The 20,426-nt window shown below is 39.7% G+C and overlaps 1 protein-coding gene across 2 annotated transcripts in view; it reads right to left on the bottom strand.

The window, feature by feature from the left end:
* Positions 1-17,156, bottom strand: part of LOC127661336 (E3 ubiquitin/ISG15 ligase TRIM25-like) — a 54,221-nt gene extending 37,065 nt beyond the window's left edge. The window contains exons 1-6 of one of the 2 annotated variants that reach the window (XM_052151968.1): positions 16,528-17,156; positions 16,227-16,322; positions 15,897-16,130; positions 15,588-15,735; positions 15,346-15,390; positions 10,440-11,656 (exon numbers count right to left, since the gene is read on the bottom strand). In XM_052151968.1, the coding sequence (XP_052007928.1) occupies positions 11,121-11,656; positions 15,346-15,390; positions 15,588-15,735; positions 15,897-16,130; positions 16,227-16,322; positions 16,528-17,106 (1,638 nt within the window). In that variant the 5' untranslated portion in view covers positions 17,107-17,156 and the 3' untranslated portion in view covers positions 10,440-11,120. Of the gene's footprint in view, positions 1-10,439; positions 11,657-15,345; positions 15,391-15,587; positions 15,736-15,896; positions 16,131-16,226; positions 16,323-16,527 lie in introns of those variants that run through there. The other variant, XM_052151970.1, reaches the window with a different exon arrangement.
* Between the last annotated feature and the right edge of the window lie 3,270 nt (positions 17,157-20,426).

Genomic DNA, 20,426 nt, shown 5'->3' on the forward strand with positions numbered 1-20,426 from the left:
GTGCTTATTAGGTAAGGAAATGTATAACGGAATAAGTCACATTCGACAACCATTATAAATTAGATAAATAACAAATAACTAGATTATTTGTCTTAATAGATTCTCCACCATTGAATCGTAATACACCATCTAGCTGTATCAGCTCACAATTTCTACAGTAAGGAATTAGCTTTAATAAGTGAATTATGATTAATTCACTTATTGGAGTGATATTATACTCATGGCCTATTGAAAATAATAGCACATGTATTTAGGTACAGCTTAGAAGCAAAATCTTTCAGAAACAAGGATGAGATTATTTATCAAAATATACCACAGTCAAGTCGTCTTTGAACACAGACAAACTTTATTACTATTCTAAACATAAATCTAATCTAACTATATATCTAATATATATATACATGAGACAGGTTGGTGAAAAGTGACAGAATGTGAAATAACTGATCAGTACAGTGAAGATGAACTCTACGGTGTCTGTTGACAATACCTTCAGAACCATTTCATCCTTCTTTGAGTCTACATTGATTTGCTATCGGATTACCCAAATTATTTTATTAATACACCAGCACTTTGAGCACAGTATTGGAGATGTACTTGCTTGTCTTTATGGTGTATCCTTGCGTTATTTGAAAGGTTCGGTTCTTGGTCGAAAGTTAGTTCTGTCAATGTTTTGATCTCTGTGTGATCTAATTTATTGTCTGTATGACTGATGATTTTAGCTGTGAAGCGAGGCCTTCTCACTCCTTCTCGGGACGTTGAGTCCCTAGTTCCCTTGGATCTCACATGGGAGGACCTGGCCGTCAGTGGAGCGACCAGACGATGCACGTGCAGGCTGAAGAAGATTGAAGAGAAGCGAAGAGAAGAGAGCAAGAGCAGCTGAAGAGACCGATGAAGAGCAAGAGAGTGTGTTCTTCCTGTTTGGAACTATTTGAACTGAAATTGGCCGCATCCCCCAAAGGTGTTCTGCGCCCATCAGAAGTGACTTTTCAGAGTCACATGGTCAACTGGGCTGTCTTTTCCGACAGTTGAAATGTATATTAACATTCTAAATATTTGTTTTATTCTGTTTTCCCACTAAGCACTAGAATGGTCATAACTTTTAACAATAGATTAAATTTCTAATCGGTCTGCTATTCTACATTGCCCACAACATTATGTATATTTCATACTTTCTAAGTTTCCCTCTAGCTTGTAATTAAAATGGTTGAAAATGCAGTTGTCTGATGAAGTATAGGGGGAGAAAATGTTTGTAAAAATTGCTTTGTGAAATCTTATTGATAAAGGATGATTATACTTAAATAATCATACATATATTTATATCATTTGAAAGCCCTAGTTCTTCTCTTCAAAATGATACATAGAGTTCAGGTGTGTGATGTTCTATGTATATGAATATAATATGAATTTGGATATGAATACCATAGTCTGGCACAGAATGGAATTTACGTAATTTTGGGCTCAGGCTGGAAAGGGTTAAATGGGTGGGGGTTCTTGTGAAGGCCGGTGATTTACAACGTTGAAACATTCCAAACTGAAAAGCTGTTTTTTTTCTCGTTTCAAATCATGTTAGTGGAATTCTTCTGCATATATAATCTTACACATGTAAGCATCCTCTTTGGCATGATGAAGCTGTCTGAGTTTTCCTTTGAACCATGGTTTATCATTGTTGAATGATGCACATGGGCAGTAGGGATGCACATGCCCTCACAGAAACTGATGTATGATGTAACAGTATCTGTGAGCTCGTCCAGATCTGTGGCTGCAGCTTCAAAAACACTCCAATCAGTGCAGTGAAAGCAGGCTTGTAGTTCCTGCTCTGCTTAATTGGTCCATCTCTTAACAGTCCTTACCACTGGCTTTGTTGATTTTAATTTCTGTCTGTAGGTCGGAAGAAGATGAACCAGACAGTGATCAGAGAGTCCCAAAGCTTCACGTGGGACAGAGCGATATGCATCCTTTATTGTTGTGTAGCAGTGATCCAATATATTCCTGTCTCTGGTGGGGCATGTAATGTGCTGTTTGTATTTGGGCAGTTCACATGTGAGATTTGCTTTGTTAAAATCCCCAAGAATAATAATAACTGAGTCCGGGTATTGCTGTTCTGTGTCTGTGATTTGATCAGCCAGCTGTTGCAGCGCTATGTTCTCACACGTATTTGGTGGAATGTAAACACACACCAGAATAAACGAAGAAAACTCCTGCGGTGAGTAGAAGGGCTTACAGTTAATAGAGCGCTTCCAAATTAGGACAGCACATCCTCTTGTTGTTCGTTGTTACATCTGTACACCAACTTTCATTGATGTAAAAGCATGTTCCACTGCCTCTCGTTTTCCCCGTTAACTCCGCGAAGCGATCCGCTCTGAACAGCTGGAAGCCCGGCAGATGTAATGCGCTGTCCGGAATGGCTTCACTCAGCCAGGTTTCTGTGAAGCACAGTGCAGCAGAGTTTGAAAAGTCCTTATTTATAAATGTGAGATGTAGTTCATCCGTTTTGTTAGGAAGAAAGCCAAGATTTGCTAGATGAATGCTCTGCAGTGCCGTTCGAACGCTGCGCTGACAGAGTTTAATCAGCGCACAGACTCGTTTCCCTTGCCTGAGTCTCTTAGCGCGTTAAAACAACACAGCTGCGCCTCTGACTAAAATGTCCAGCAAAACGTCCAAGTATTTAAATTCCGGGAAAAGATTATCTGGTATGTGCTGCCAATTGTTCAACAGTTTGTCCCTGATAAAATGACTGGAAAAAGATTACTAAACACAGGACAAACAAACAAAAATAGCAAAAGAATTGGAGAGCTCCACTCCGAGGCGCCCATCTGTGGCACCATCATGTTCATTTAGTTCATTTCGGTTTTAGTTCACTTTTAACAATAACATGTCTTACCATACTCTGACCATTTGATATTTCTAACAATTCAGTATTTCCGGTTGTTCACACTACCAGACATAGCACCATACATCATAACACCAAAGATATGTATGTGTGAGTCGCTTTCCTCCTCCCCTCGTGGATGGCGGTCCTCTCGAACCCGTGTTTCTGCAGGATGGCAGGGCACTCCTCCACCTCTGGCAGCGGCTCCTTTACTCCAGGCGGTCGGGGTGTACAGTCCCCACTCGCATTGAGAACGGCGGCCGTTCTTCACGTCCGGGCAGTCGGGCTACTCAATCCCCCGGTGGATAGCAGCGGCACTCCCCTGGGTGGACAGCTGTGTCGAGGACTCCGTGACGGGCATCCCTCCTCCTTCCCGGGTTTCGGCACCAATGGGGTAAGGGATTTAAGGGAAAGGAGGAGGCGAGAACTGGCTTGGCAACATAAATAATAGTTTAATGATAAACTGAACCAAAAACACACAAACATAAACACACAGAGCAGCTGCATGTCATTCTCTCTCTCTCTCTCTGTCTCGAACTTTACTCAACTGCACTTTATTCAACATGTTACGCAGCCTACTCATAACAGAGGCCACATTTTAGATCTTGTAATAACTCATGGCCTGTCAGCTAATATCTCTTCAGTTGTGGATGTAGGCTTGTCTGATCACTTTTGTGTATTTTTTACTGTTAATGGTTTTATACAACAGGATATCCCAGAACAAACTTTCAGGAAATGCTATCTTACCACAGAAGAGGCTGCAAATTGTATTAATATTTTATGTAACACTCCTGCTGATATTCTACCCTCCTCTTGTGATTTTATTTTAGATAATTTTGAAAGTCAACTAATATCAACCCTTTACATAGTAGCTCCATAAAAACTGAAAAAGTCTTTGGCTAACCCTAATCCTCTTTGGAGAAATGAGGAAATAAACAATTGAAGAGAAAATGTCAAACAGCAGCAAGATCACATTTTCAAATAAGATTTTCCACAAACTTTTGACAAATTACAATAAGGCAATTAAACAGGCAAGGCTAGCTTACTTCTCAAAATTGATTACTGACAATTGGAACAATCCCAAAATCCTTTTCTCAACTTTTGACCATTTAACTAATCCAGCCTTATTTCGACCAACTCTAGATGTGAAGAATTTGCAGCCCACTTCAGAAGTAAAATAGACACTATTAGATCAAATTTATCTCAATGTCAGTATGTACATTTTAACACCCCAGAATCCTTTTCTACACACGAGGAAACACTAGAGAATTTTGTCCTGGTTGATGCTGAGATGCTTGGTAAAGTTATCTCCCAACTAAAACCAGCAAATTGCGTTTTAGATCCCATTCCCACATCCTTTTTAAAACACTTTTTAGCTTTTTTAAAGAGGATTTACCAAACATTGTAAATTATTCTCTTCAGATGGGTGTCTTCCCTACTGCTCTTAAGACTGCTATAGTTAACCACTTCTGAAGAAAAAATATTTAGATGCCACAATCCTTAATAATTACAGACCAGTATCCAATCTGCCATTTTTAAATGCAATTTTAGAGAAGCTTGTTTTAATCAGTTTTATGATTTTATGAACACTTATAATATTTTTGAAAAATATCAGTCTGGTTTTCGGACCAATCATTGTTAAGAGACAGCATCATTCAAGGTTGTAAATGACCTCAGGTCCAATATGGATATGAAAAAACTGTCGATTTTAGTAATACTAGACTTGAGCACAGCATTTGATATGGTAGACCAATCAATTCTTCTAGACAGATTGACTGGCATCTCTGGTAAATTTTTTAATTGGTTTTAATCTTATCTTACCGATATAAGATCTTGTAAGCATGGATGAATTTTCATCTAAAATCTATCAAATTAAGTGTGGGCATCCTCAAGGTTCAATTTTAGGTCCTACACTTTTTAAACTTTATATGTTGCCACTTGGGAAAGTCATCAGGAAGCACGACATTAAGATACACAGCTTTACATTTCTGTGTCTCCTGATGACCCAGGGCCAATCAATGCTCTTTTTAACTATATTATAGATATCAAATCACAGATGGCTCAACATTTCTACAGCTCAATCAGGACAAAACTGAAGTCTTGGTTTTTATATATATATATATATATATATATATATATATATATATGTTCCAAAAACAGCCATTTCAAAACTAAGCCTAATATCCTTACTATATGCCTCAGACAACATTTTAAATATAGTTGTCCAGTATTCAAACAGTCTGGGACATGCCCAGAACATATGAGCCAAGTCTGCTGAAGCAGAGCGACAATGCTCACATGCGTCAACTACGTTTGCATATATCTTGGACAGCCTAACTTTGTTTCCTCTGATATATCCACTGCCAAATCCTTCAAAAGTAAGGGAATGTTTAAAATTGTATCCAAATCTGTAAAGATCTGGGCTTAAGTCATAAGGCATGACGGACTTCACTGGCCCGTTCAATCCAACACGGAAGAGATCCTTCAATACAACATCATTGAAGTCAAACCCATTATCCAACTCACAAAACTCCACTACATAGTCCTCCAGCGAACGATTCCCCTGACGCAGCTGGAAAAGTCTTACTGCTGGATTCATGCTGGTCTAGTCTTCTGTCAGCAAATAGCAAGGAGAGAGAGAGAAGTTAGTGAGCCCAATAGCAGTTTTTAATGATGAAGAAGACAAAGAACAAATAGAAAATTCTTAAAGGGCTTGGTCCAACCTATTTATCAGATTTGCTACTATCCTATGAACCTTCTAGAACCCTCAGGTAGTGGCTTTTTAATTATACACAAAGTCAGGACAAAAAACTCACGGTGAGGCATCCTTTTATAATTATGGCCCACGTCTGTGGAACAGCCTTTCTGAAGACCTGAAGGCAGAAGAAAATGTTGATATTTTTAAAACAAAACTTAAGACCTTCCTTTTTAGTATGACTTTAAAATTAATTTTACCTCCTAGTTCCTCTCCCTGAGTCTTTTTATTTATAACTTTTTATTTATAAAATTGTTTAATGCTATGTATGTCAATGGTGGGGAATTGGTATTTTAATGTGTAAAGGGCTTTGTGTTACATTCTGTTTGTATGAAAAGTGCTATACAAATAAAGTCTGACTGATTGATTGATATCACTAAAATAATATTTTAGCCTTCCAGGGCCACTGTCTAAGTACTGTTTTAATTAACAATGCATTATAATGGATTTTTATGAGAAAACGCTTAACATGAAATAGCATATTCCTCCTTGGATTACAGTTTCACTGTTTTGGCTGTAAATAGTGTTTATTACAAGCAAAATGTAAGAAAATCACATTCATAATTTTAACTAAACCTGTACTGTATTGTCCTTTTGTTAATGTGCTACTGTTTTTCTTACCAGTATTTAGCTGAGTATCTCTTCCAGAACACGCACTTGATAACACTTTATAATAAGGTTCCATTTGTTAACATCAGTAGTTAACAAAAATAGTTTACAATAGTTTGAACTAACAATGGACAACACATTTGCTAATAATGTTAATTTCAACTCATAGTAATACATTTTTCATATCAAAAGTTGTATATGTTAACATTAGTTAATGCACTATGAACATACATGAACTAACAGTGAACAATCATATGTTTATTAACTAACATTTAAGGTTCACTCAGTCATTTTTTGTTTTTTCAAATTTAAAAAGTTTAACTTCTAAAAATTCAATGTCATTCGAACCTGGTTTCAGACTAAAAATACTAGTGTGTAAACATCCTAAAAACAGTGACCCATATGGATTTCATATGGAATGCAATTTTGTTCCCTCAAATACAGAATGATTCCATATTATACGTGACGGTTGGCAACCTTATCCATGTGATCAGTGAAAGAAGATGTTTTAACTTGATGATGAATTAAAGTAATATAACATCAGTAAATAATGTGTAATTTGTCATGTTTACATTCTGCATTCAAGGAGCTAATACTAACACTAACACAATATGTAATTGGGAATTCTCCTACCATCGGAGCAAGCGTGATGTACCACCTTAATGGTTTTGTGAATCTGGGACTGTCAGTGCAGCCTAAACTTGGTTTATCTTAAAGGTATAGCTTACCCAAAAGTAAAAATTCTCTCATAATCTACCTTCCAAAAATCTTCATTTGTGTTCAACAGAAAAAAAGAAAGTCATTTAAATGTGTAAATGATGAGAGCGTTTTCATTTTTGGGTGAAATATTCCTTTAAGCACCACCAAAAAAATAGGCAGTAGGCAGTGGGCTATAAACGTTGTCTTTCATTATGTAACATGCTTTTTTATACCTTTTTGTGAATTAGATTTTCTGGGAATATAAATCAAAGGACCATAAAAATAATATTATAATGAAACACTAAACATTTAAACAGCTCTGACAGCTACAAATGTCACCCAGAGCTATGGATTAACCTTCCACAAACAAAACACCTGTCATGTGATATTTATATTGCTTAAAAAAAAGTACTGTAATTTATCTTATTACTAGAAAACAATAAAACCTTGTCAGCTTCTGCTCATTCACTACCTACAGCTTTATAGACAGACTAAAATAAATATGTACAAGTAGATCAATATGTAAATATATCTACTATTCCTGATAAAACATCTACAACGAACACAGCATTTTGAAGCCTTACAGAAATAATGTTCACATATTTCTGTATACAGGTCGGAAAATATTTGACCTGTATACAGTTTTTTTATTATTATTATTATTCGCTTTGATACTGTTTTCAGAAGTGGTACATTTTAAAAACTCTTAGTACTTATATCACAACAGATCATCAAAAGGTTTTTCCAAACACTTCAACATATTTTTATTTAGTACAATACACAAAATCACATAGTAATATTTCCACCATTTGTTTAGTGTTATTATGGTTTAATTGCCTTTCATAATGTTATTAACATCAAACTTTTCATTTCAACTTTAAATTTTATTCTGTTCTCATTCATTTTAATACATTTAATAGACTACCATGACATCTGTTATGACCCACCCGTCTAGGGTTGGGGAGGGGTGTCAAAGAGGTTGGGTTTTCCCTTCTCCCATCTCAGCACTCAAAAAGTCTTAATGGCTTCTGGGTCTGTGTACTTGAAAGACATTAAATTTTCACTTAATTTTTTTTTTTTTTTTAATTGTCTTTCAATTTTCACAAATTGAAAAACTGAAAAACTAGTAATTTTTCCTTTTCTCTTTTGTTGTGAGGAAAATAAAATCACATAAAAACCAAATCAGAAAATTGCTTGATTTTTCAATGTACTGAACTATGCTTCCAGCAATCTGATGCCGTATATTTCATATTTCAGGTGAAAACTTGCCAAAATTATCAACTAGTCTAAATTAGTCTCTTTTTTAACTCTGTTAGATTCTCTGTCCAATGGACATCACTTTTCTCTGGTGTTTTTGGAAACTTCTTTGTCATATGACGAAGAGGCTTTCTCAGAGCTTCGTTGAGCCACAGATCTGTCACTCCGCGTGACCAAACAGATGGCTCGCGCCATTGGCCGGACTATGTCTGCTTTGGTCAGCACTGAATTATATAGACGACTGGCTGATACTAGCATAGTCACAAGAACTGGCAATTCAGCACAGGGATATCGTCTTAGTTCATCTGGTTTCTCTAGGTCTGAGACTCAACGTCAAAAAGAGCGTTCTCTCTCCCACTCAGCAAATTACCTATCTGGGGTTTGTATGGAATTCGATCATGATGCAGGCACAGTTGTCTCCCGCTCAAATCGTGTCTATTCAGAACACACTGAACAAAGTCAGGCTAGGCTAAGGTTGCACTGTTCATCGGTATCAACGAATACTAGGTCTCATGGCATCTGCGTCCTCGGTGATCACTTTGGGCCTTCTGCACATGAGACCGTTTCAGTTCTGGCTCAAAGCCAGGGGATTTCCTCCAAGGGCCAGTCCCCTAAGGCAGATAAGGGTTACGCGCCGCGCGCTTCGTACCCTTTCTATGTGGTTCAGACCCCGGTTCCTCACTTTGGGTCCCACTCTAGGTGCGTCTTGCCGTCGCAAGTTGCTAATGACAGCCGCCTGCCTGACGGGCTGGGTAGCGGTCTTAAGTGGTCGTCCAGCTCAAGGAGAATGGGAGAGTCATCAGCTCTATTGTCACATCAACTGCCTCGAGTTGATGGCTGTATTTCTGGCTCTGAAATACTTCCTCCAGTATTTGAGAGGCTGCCATGTCCTGGTGTGGGTGGACAACACAGCAGTAGTCTCTTACATAAACAATCAACGAGGTCTACGTTCACGCCAGCTGAACAGACTGGCACGGCAGATTCTCCTTTGGGCCTAGGGCAAGCTCCTGTCAATCTGAGCAGTTTATATCCCTGGATGCCTGAATGTGGGAGCAGATTTACTGTCCATACAGAAAATACAGACGGAGAAGTGGAAACTTCACCCCGAAGTGGTGGAACAAATCTGGTTGAGATTTTACAGAGCAGAAGTGGACCTCTACGCATCCCAACAGACAGCGCAATGTCCCCTCTACTTCTCTCTGAGTCACCCAGGCCCCCTGGGTCTGGACACGATGGCACATACATGGCCCAGAATGCACCTGTATGCGTTTCCTCTGATTTCTTTGTTTGAGTCTTGACCAGAGTTTGCCAGCAAGGGTCCTGCCTCTTACTGATAGCGCTGCGCTGGCCGAACAGGGTATGGTTCTCGGAGATAATGTCTCTCCTCTATGGCACGCCTTGGGCGATTCCAGACAGGAAGGACTTTCTGTCTCAGGCACAGGGGAAAATATTTCATCCCCGGCCCGAGCTGTGGAACCTTCATGTTTGGCCCCTGAAAGGTACCAACTGAGGGACACTGGGCTTTCACCTGAAGTTATCATTAAGACCATTCTAAGTGCTAGGGCTCCCTCTACTAGAAGAAGTTATGCCAATAAATGGGGTGTCTTTGAAAGATGGTGAAGTGCACATCATGCAGATCCACTTACCTGCCAGATTGCTTCAGTCCTGGATTTGCTGCAGGAAAAATTATCAGCAGGCACATGCCCCGCCATTGACGGGATGCCTTTGGGGAAACATCCCTTCTCGCTCCCTTTGTTCGTGGAGCCATGTGTATGACACCTCCGGCTAGGACCAGGATCCCTACATGGGAACTAGCAATAGTCCTTGAGGGTTTGGTTCAGACCCCCTTTGAACCTCTAGAGTCAGCGTCTGATAAACTTCTGACTCTCAAGATGGTTTTTCTTATGGCAATTACTTCTCTAAAAAGAATTGGGGATCTACAGGCTCTGTCCATCTTGCCATCCTGCTTAGATTTTGCCCCTGGAAATGCTATAGCAATATTGCACCCTCACCCTGACTACCTGCCTAAGGTTCCTTTCACGACCGTAGATCCGAGAAAAAAAATGCGGCTCTCAAAGTCACCAGAATTGAATGCTTTGGTGTTGTTTTTGCTAAATATAAGGTTGTATAAGGCAGATTTCTGTGCATACACTCAGGCACCATACCTGTCAACACTCCTTAATTATTCCCTGGTGTCTCCCGTGTTTCACACCCATCTCCCACCCCCCACCCATTTTGTTATTTCTCCCGGGAAACTCCTGTAATTTGTATGGCCAAAACCTCATTATATATATATTCACATCAATATATTATTCCAAGGTTGTCCTGTTGCCAGATCTTGTATGATCTTGCACGTGACACATTGTGCATGACACCGGAGACACACTACGCATGTGGAGGCTCATGCTACTCTCTGCGATCCATGCACAACTTACCTCACACTCCATTGAGAGCAAGAACCACTAATTGTGACCACAAGGAGGTTACCACATGAGACTCTACCCTCCCTAGCAACTGGGTCAATTTGGTTGCTTAGGAGGCCAGGCTGGAGTCTCTCAGCATACCTTGAATTTGCAACTCCAGGGGTGTTAGTCAGCGTCAATACTCGCTGAGCTACCCAGACCCCCCTGAAACATTTTTAATTAACAGTTCTCTCCCCTGCCTAAATAGTAACATTATCTATGATGTAGATGATATTCTCTGGTTTGAAGATTAGAGACCATGTTCTGATTTAGAATATGTGACTTCACTTTCTTTACTGTTTTTTTTACCCTCTTTAAATAGCTTGAGTGAATTATTTTGAGTGCTTTTACTTTTTAAATGTTTAAAAATGTTCAACATGATAACGAGATATTATTGATTTATTCAGAATATAAGAGACTCCCTGATTATAGCTATATGACAGTATTACTGATATCATCTCTATATAATCTATATTGTTACACCACAGAGTTTCACTGTTGATCCTCTAAAAACCCAAAACCCAGGATATAGAGGTTGAGTGAAGGTGGTCTGGACTCTGTGGATGAGGGTCTTTATGTGAGAGATGCTATAGAAGCACAAAGTTCCTGCACTGTTATCCACATACACTCCTATTCTGCATGAGCTGGAGGGTACAGGGAGATCTGTGTGTTTGTTATTGTGAATGAATGAGTAACTGGAGGGAGAACAGAACAAACTCCAGGACTGATCATTATATCCAAATCCACACTCATTTATCCTTCCATTCCTGCTGATGCTCTTATATGACACTGATATGTACACACCATCACACCCACTCCACTCAATCTCCCAATAAGAGCGTCCACACACACTCTCTCTACAAAACACCTGACGGAAACTATTAAATCTGTCTGGATGATCAGGATACTGCTGGACTGTGTCAGTGTAAGAAACCACTCTGTTCCCATCTGACAGACGGAGGCGTTTATTAACTGTGTTTGGATCCAGAGTGAACTGCTGGAAATCTGATGGAGATAAAACACATCTGAATCAGCTAATATTAATTTTAAACATGAAAATAAAGACTGTAAATGTGTCATGTATTATGTATTGTGTTTATTAGAACTTACTAGATGATCTTTTATGTATATATAAATTAACATGATCAGTTATAATTAATTTTGTCTTCTAGTACAGTCTATTTTAAACATTTTAAGATTGGATTTAATAAGATTTAAATAAGACTGTAAAGGGATTAATGGAAAGGAGGAGGCGAGAACCGGCTTGACAATAAAAATAACATTTGAATAAGAAACTTAAACATAAAGACAAAAACATAAAGGTGTCACACTGCAGCTTCCAGTTGGCCTTTATCCCTCTCTGAGGCTTGATTAGCCTGATTAGGGGCCGGGTGTGTGGAATCACGACCCGGCCCCGCCCTCCACCCTGTCACATTCGAAATGAACAAAAACATTAAAAAAAAGAGGGAAAGGCCAACACGGAGCGGCAGTGGGAGAGAGAGAGGAGAGAGAGAGAGAAAAAAAACACTTACTCCAGTGGTCACAGACCAGGGGACACTGGCGAGATCAAGGCAACAGGGGACTCTGGCAATGAAAAGATACTGGGGGACTAATGCAATGTCAAGATACTAGGGGTCACATTGGGTCACGTGATGCCATGCGAGGTTCGGACATAAAGCGATGAGATTTGTTTCACTCTGTTCCATAACTGTTCTAGGAGGACAATATGTCAAAGAATTCAAAATATTGGGCTATGGAGACATTAGAAATGCTCAAGCTGATACCCCCGAGAAGGCCCCGAGTCAGGGAGTCGATTTGGTTGGAGAAATGAGGGAAATTCGGCAAGAGATTTTGAACTTGTCGGCAATGCTGACGAAGGTTGTTGCTGAATTGGAGGATCTTGCTGTAATATGTCAATCGATCACAGGCATGAAGAGGAAATTCTCTGAGGTGGTTCAAGAGTGTAGAGAAACTGATCGATAGTCGAGAAACTGATCGATTATCTAGAGTCATCGGAAAGGGAATTATATGCTAATCCGCTAGCGACCAAGGTGGATTTGGAGTGTGTCTGGGAGAAGTTGGAGGACATGGAGAAGAGTAGCCGGCAAAATAACATCAGAATTGTTGGAATTCCTGAGGCGGAAGAGGGTCAGGATATGGTGAAATTCCTGAATGTGCTTGACATAACAGGCCATAAGCTGGAAATCAATTGAGCTCACAGGGTTCTGGATCAGCGAGCCGCTGAGGGAGATGGGCCCTGATCAATTCTGGCTAAATCTCTGACTGTGTTATGTAAAGCGAGGAGTAAAGGAAGGCTTTTTTGAACCACAGCATTTTCCTTTTTCCCAGACTTCATCAACAAAAGGTCACTTTTGCACTGATATTCCTGGCCAAATTGAGAATAGATGCTAAGGATGGCCGTAAAACATTCACATGCCCACAGCAAGCGATGGCCTTCATAAAAGTCAATGGACTGAGTAAGTTATTTTGTGGTACTCACATTGCAGCCGAGTGAACTGACTCACTGAACATTCACTTGACTGTTTGAGGAAACTGAGCACCTTTTTTTTTTTTTTTTTAACTGGTTCCACCTAGCGGCTGGAGTTTGTTTTGTGGAGTAACACTCCTTCATTTTGAGGATTGAACAGAAATTTCTTGATGCTATTTCGCCATTGAAAAGCCTTTCTATCAAACTAATAGAAGTTAAGTTACACTCCGTTATCTCACATTTGCTCTTGGTATGGACAAAAGTGTCCGGAGTGTTTAATTTGGACATTTATATAAATGTTGCCTCAAGCATTTGTCTGAACCCCAAATTATGTATTAATAAGTCCCCTTTCTGCTGGTCAGAGTGGATTGTGAGGGAAGTTAATACACTCTGTGTCCTATATGAGATTGGAGTGTTGAGATCCTATGAAAATTTGATTAAACATTTTGGGATTCCCAGATCTGTACTATTTTTCGGAGTAGCAAAAGCGGCAGATACTCTGGGAGTGGTGATTACTGCTTTTGGAAAAGGTCATGAGACATCAGTGTATTACTCACTGCTAATTCAGAGTCTGGGGGATGGAGCTATAACTTCTAACAAGAGATTATAGGAGAAAGTTTTAAACTTGGAGGAGGGAGTATGGGCTAGGATTCAAATTTTTTTTAAGTCTGCATCTAGAGATGTGCCTTATGCAATTCAAGATTTTAGGTCGATTCTATTGGAATCCCACTAGATTGTATATTCTTGGTCTTAAAGACACACCCACCTGCTTGCAATGCCAATCAGAATATGGAGACACAACCCATGTTTTTGTGGTGTGATAAGATCCAAGAATTTTGGTTGAAGGTTCAGAGTATTAAGTGTGACGTATTGGGCACTAAAATAAAATTTTGCCCCAGACTCTGTATTTTAGGCTATGAGGCGGTCATCAATATAGGGGATAAACACATAAAACATTAGGTCCTAAACAGTGTTATGATCAGCAGACAGATTGTTTTAAGGGGGATGGAAGTCGGCTGGAGCACCCTCATTTCAAGAGTGGTGCACAGAGATTGGGAGGATGGTGGCTTTCGAGGAAGTGTCATGTAGAAGGCTGGGGTTGAATTCGTTTGATGGGAAATGGGGCAGCAATTTGGAAATATTGGAGGGCTCTCAGGGGGGGGCAGTGGAGAGAGAAGTATAGTTTTAAATGTATGTGTTTATTATATATTTTTTATGTGTGTGTGTGTATATGTATGTGTGACCACAGGGATGTTTTTTGAGGGTTTGATTGGGAGGGGGAGGGGTGATAGTGGGGGTTAAATGTTGAGTATGTGAATATATGTTTTGCTTTTCTTTGTTAATTGTATGAATCAATAAAAACTGTTAATCAGAATAAAGATACTAGGGGTCTTGTGCAATGTCAAGTTATTAGGGGACTAATTAAATGTCAAGGCACTAGGGGACTCAGGAAATATCAAGGCACTAGGGGACTCAGACGAGGGCAATGGCACCGAGTCAGGAACCTCTGGGATGACCGAAGCTAGGATCACCAGGACCACCGAAACTGAGACCACCAAGGCTAGGATCACCGGGACCACCGAGGCTAGGATTACCGGGTCAATTGGAGGGGGAGCCTCTGTCATAAAAGTCTCTGTAAGCACCGAAGCAGATGACTTCCACTTCGTCTTCCACCTTCAGTGACCTTCCAATGAAAGAGCGCTAGCCTCATCTTCACATGAAGGGTATACAATTTACAGAGTGATGTTGACATGTTCCCTCCATGTGAGTTCTCCCATATCTGGCAAATCTATATTGCCATAAAAATGAAGTCCAATCCAGTAAATGGATTTTAAAAGGGAATCTTCTCAGTTTGATCGGTTTGCTAGAGCAACAATGTGAGCCAAGTATTTCAAAAAGGGAAGTCCTGCCTGTCATAGTTCTGTAAATTCTGCTGCTAGTTCCATGGTAGGGTCAGTTTTGTTTAATGCGGTGTCTCAATGAGCAGAAGATAAAAGGATCTATGGGGCAGCCTTTATTATAATAATCCAAAAGCAAAGGTTCATGAATTCAAGAGATAATATAGACTAAAATACCAAAACATGAACTCTAACAACACTCACCACAAAATAGCCGGACAAATTACAAGAAATTACATGATATAGAGGGCATTATATACATACACAAAGACTAGCAGCAAGACACATCTGTTTTCTTAATGACTTACATTGTAGGAACTCCTCTCTGATTGGAACAATGTTGACGTGTCTGACTAAAGGAATCATCAAACAGAAACAGTGTCATTCTCATGTAAAAATTATATATATATATATATATATATATATATATATATATATATATATATATATATATATATATGTGTGTGTGATCTAAGATGTTTTTATACAAGATATTACATCATGCATGACTCATTTGTGAGTGCAAACAAATGTTCAATGTTTTACTTACCAGAAATCTTTTTGATCTCTTCTTTGCAGAAATGCTCCAGTTTGTCTCTCTGCTGACAGACAGATTGTTTTATATCTTCAACAGAGAGAGGGGAACTGATAGTAATTTTGCCTGTAGATTCTGGAGCTGCAGAGATAGACTGGAAACACTACAAAACACACAAAATAAAAACAGCTCATCACCTGCACTATAGTCAAATGATGCTGGTCTTGTTGACTTATCTTTAGTGACTCAAGAGCCAGTAGATGTAGTTTTTAACAGCATGTTCTTGCTAGAGAGCACTGTGGTGTTTTTCTAGATCTCTGTTACCTTCAGGAAATGGATGTGATCATCTGTGTGTGAAAGCTGCTCCAGCTCAGCGTCTCTCCACCTCAGATCAGCGATCTCCTTCTTCAGTCGCTGCAAGAGTCCTTCATCTCGACTCACTGCAGCCTTCTCCTGATCTCTGATCAACTGTATCACCTCAGTGCGACTTCTCTCAATGGAGCGCATCAGCTCAGTAAAGATCCTCTCACTGTCCTCCACTGCTGTCTGTGCAGAGCGCTGTTACACACACATTACAATCACACAGTGAAAGAACTCCAGCACTGGAGGAGAGTCCCAACTGAGTCTCAAACTTCTCTTCTGCTCAAAACTCACCTGATGAGACGCCACAGACTCTCTCAGCCGCTGAAGATCTCTCTCTCTCTTCTGGATTCTCTGCTGATATTTTCTCTGGGTCTCTTTCAAGTGTTTCTGTTGAACACAGATATAAAAGTAAACATCAGAAATATTTCATAAAACTACATATCACAAAATGATCCTGTAAACAGTTGAGTCAGATGTTGGAAAGGTTGGTGTGATGTAGTGGTTTGGTTCTGGACTAGTACCCGAAGGTGGTCAGTTGGCTTTTCATGCATAAATCATGATTAATACATTAATGTATAATTTGAGTTCAAACCTGTTTCTCTGTCCTCTCTGCTGCAGCTGATACAGTGTCATGGTTTTTATGTTCATCCATCGTACACAGAATACAAATACCCTTTTGGTCAGAGCGACAGAAAACCTCCAACAGTCGACCATGTTGAGAGCAGATCATCTCCTGGAGTCGTCCAGTGGCATCCATCATATTGTGTCTCTTACCTTTAAAGAAACTCTCATGTTGTTCAAGGTGATTTTGACAGTAAGAGTTCAGACACACTAGACAGGACTTGACAGCTTTGTATTTTCTTCCATTACAGACGTCACACTCCACATCTCCAGCTCCAGCATCAACAGGAACATCAGCTTGAAGTTCAGTCTTCTTCAGTTTCTCCACCACTTCAGCCAGCATGGTGTTTTTATTTAAAGCAGGTCTTGTAGTGAAGGTCTGTCTGCACTGAGGGCATCGGTAGACTCTCTTCTGATCATCCTGATTCCAGCAGTAAGTAATACAGCTCATACAGTAACTGTGTCCACAGGGAATAGTCACTGGATCCTTCAGTAGATCCAGACACACTGGACATTTGAACTGATCTGAAGAAAAATTGGCTTCTGCCATTTCAATGCATGTAAATAGAGAGGCACGTATAACATCAAAACCACACTTAAGTTTCGTTTTCTCTGAACTGAAGAGCTGAAATAGTTTCCTGTTTCTGTGTTTGAATGACGTGGGTAAAATAGGTGTGTCTTTAAAATGCAACTTAACTGTTATGTAATACACATTCACAGTTTTAAACAAACCACAGCAATGTCAATATCACACAAAAAAGTTACCAATTCACAACACTAAAAACATTTACTGAATTCACATTTATTTATGAGAGCACTTTTACTATTTCAACATTTCTACAAAAAAAAAATTATATATAAAGTATATATATACATATTATAATTACATATAATGGTAACAAATAGAAAAGAGATTGAATTTGATTATTGGTCATTGTACAACGCAGCATAAAACATTCTGAGATAAATATGGGCTCAAGATTCACCATGACCAAAGTTAAAATGTAAAACACGGACACAGTAATACATAAAGACATATTGATGAGCCAAAACATTATGACCACTCACAGGGGAAGCAAATAACATTGACCATCTCCCAACAAGGCCACATGTCAGGGTCTGGGTAGATTAGTTGGTAAGCGAAAAATCAGTTCTCGTAGTCAACGTGTTGAATGCTGGAGAAATGGGCAGGAGTAAAGACCTGAGTGACTTTGACAAGGGCCAAATTATTATGGCTGGATGACTGGGTCAGAGCATCTCTGAAAGTTCTCACGTGAGTTCTCACGGTCAGCAGTGTTGAGAACATACTGAGAGTAGTCCGAGGAGGGACAAGTCATGTCACAGGGTGTTGGACACCCAATGCTCATCAATGTGCAAGAGCAACAAAGGCTATCCCTTCTGGTCAGAACCGATAGAGGGTCTACTCTGGCACAAGTCACCGAAACTTTTAATGATGGTTAAGGGAGGAATGTGTTACAACACAGAGTGCATCGCACCTTGCTGCGTAGCCACGGACCAGTTAGAGTGTCCATGATGACACCTGTCCACCGTCGAAAGCACCTACAATGGGCTCACGATCATCAGAACTGGACCTTGGAGCAGTAGAAGGTCACCTGGTCTGATGAGTCTCATTTTCTTTTATATCACATGGACTGAATGTGTGCTCTGTTTATCTGGAGAAGTGATGGCACCAGATGCGTTTTCAGCTTTGAAGGACATCCGGGGCTTAGCCCAGATAATTTTATTTTCACACTAGCAACCACTTCTCTGTAGTCCAAAGCTGGTGAGATGGTATTCTTTGAGTTTTGCTCTTGCTGGGCCTGTTTCTACAGTTCCTAAATCTTCCACTCTAGTACTATCCTCGACTAACTCATCCTCTCTCCTCCCTGAATCATCTGTGATGCAAAAGAACAGATACAGCACATAACTTATTGCAAATCAGCTTCAAACAACTAATTCATCAAGTGCTACATATGTCAAATTGTAGACCAATACCATTGAAGAAAATGTATTGGGAAGAGCAGATCAGTGGGATTGCCCTAAGATCTATCATGATTCTTGAATTTTTATGTACATTACAATAAAGTCATCACAAAAGAGTTATATTATAGTGAGTAAAGTGAAGTAAAAAAATATTGAATATAAATGATTTATATTTTTTGACATAAATAGTCAAAATTATGTATAAGATCCTAAGTTAAAGCAATACATGAATGACTTTAGTCTACCGTAAGTTCATTGATACACCATGGCATCGAGCTGTATATAATTCTTCATGTTCATCTGTCAAAATCCTTTCATTAGGATCATTGAGATAAACAACGTTTCACTTTTAACTTTCTCTAAAGTAAAGTGACTGATTAATTGTTACCAGTTTCCATGCCTGATTCTGGCACAGCTGCTGCTGCTGCTCCTCAGTCTGTTGCTCATCTTTGCTACACTCTACAAAACCATTTAATCAAATCAAGGTGTATATTTACTACAAACTAATATCACAAAACAAGTCACACATACATTTTATGCTAATGCTTATTGGTTATCCTCAGCGAAAACAACACCTGATAAACACGAAAAGTACACTCCGATTGGGACTCGAACCGCGGTCTCCAGCATGAGAGGTGAATGCGCTAACAAGGAGGCTAGAGGCTACAACATGTAATGACAGTCGGTAGTGGACCTCTTGAGGTTTAGCCTACTGTGGGTGAAAGCCAGCTAGATGATGATCTTCAGACTTTAAGGACAAAAACAAATGTGAATTCTTACCCACTGACTTCTTTCGGAAAAATCCCAAAAGCCTCATTTGCTTCATTTTTGCTGTCTTTCCTGCTAACTGTTGTTAACTCGCCACTAAGTAACGTTAGTTGATGTCAACGACTGTGCAAGCTCCTCCCCTACCTGCTGCATATTCAACAGAGAGAAAGAAACGGAGTCGCCCATAGGCTACCGACAGCAAAGGAATTTATTCTATAGGCTAGATTATGCCTATGTCTATTTTTACAGGCTGTATGCAGTATGTGCAAAGCCAAAGCACAATGAAATAAGGCAACTTGTGATTTCGGGGGTTTACATAGGCTTTTGTCCGGTTTCATATTTGTCAGTCAACTTTTCAAAATACATTTGGGGCTACACTCAAAACATTCGGGGCTGAAGACACGGTAAAATCGGCTGCCGCCGCCTCTGAATGGCACCAGGATGCAATGTGGGAAAATGACAGACCGGTGGAGGTAATGTGATGCTCTGGGCAATGTTCTTCTGGGAAACCCTGGGTCCGGATATTTATTTTGACACGTGCCACCTGCCTAAACATCGTTGCAGACCAGGTACACCCCTTCATGGCAATGGTAATCCCTGATGGCAGTGGCCTCTTTCAGCAGGATAATATGCCCTGCCACAGTGCACACATTGTTCAGGAATGGTTTGAGTAACATGATGAAGATCATGATTCAATATTTTGCCATGGCCTCCAATTCCCCAGATCTTAATCCGATTGAGCATATGTGGGATGTGCTGGAGCAACAAGTCTGATCCATGGTGGATCCACCTCACAACTTACAGGACTTGAAGGATCTGCTGTTAATGTCTTAGTGCCAGATACCACAGGACACCTTCAGGGGTCTTGTAGAGTCCATGCCAATGCATATTAGGCAGGTGGTCATAATTGTGGACTCATATGTGTACACAGAGAATGAACATGTTTTGTTTTGTATGTGTTTTCATAAACTTATCTGTAACCAACAGTCTAGTTTGGCTAGTCAGGTTAAAGTCTACATCATCTTTCTGAAACTAGCCTTTCTCTTCAGAGCACTATTAAGTGAATTTTTTAAATACTTTAATTCTTTACTAATTCTTTAATTTTGTGCAATGAAATAA

This window comes from Xyrauchen texanus, chromosome 21 (genome assembly GCF_025860055.1).
Source record: "Xyrauchen texanus isolate HMW12.3.18 chromosome 21, RBS_HiC_50CHRs, whole genome shotgun sequence".
Taxonomy (NCBI): domain Eukaryota; kingdom Metazoa; phylum Chordata; class Actinopteri; order Cypriniformes; family Catostomidae; genus Xyrauchen; species Xyrauchen texanus.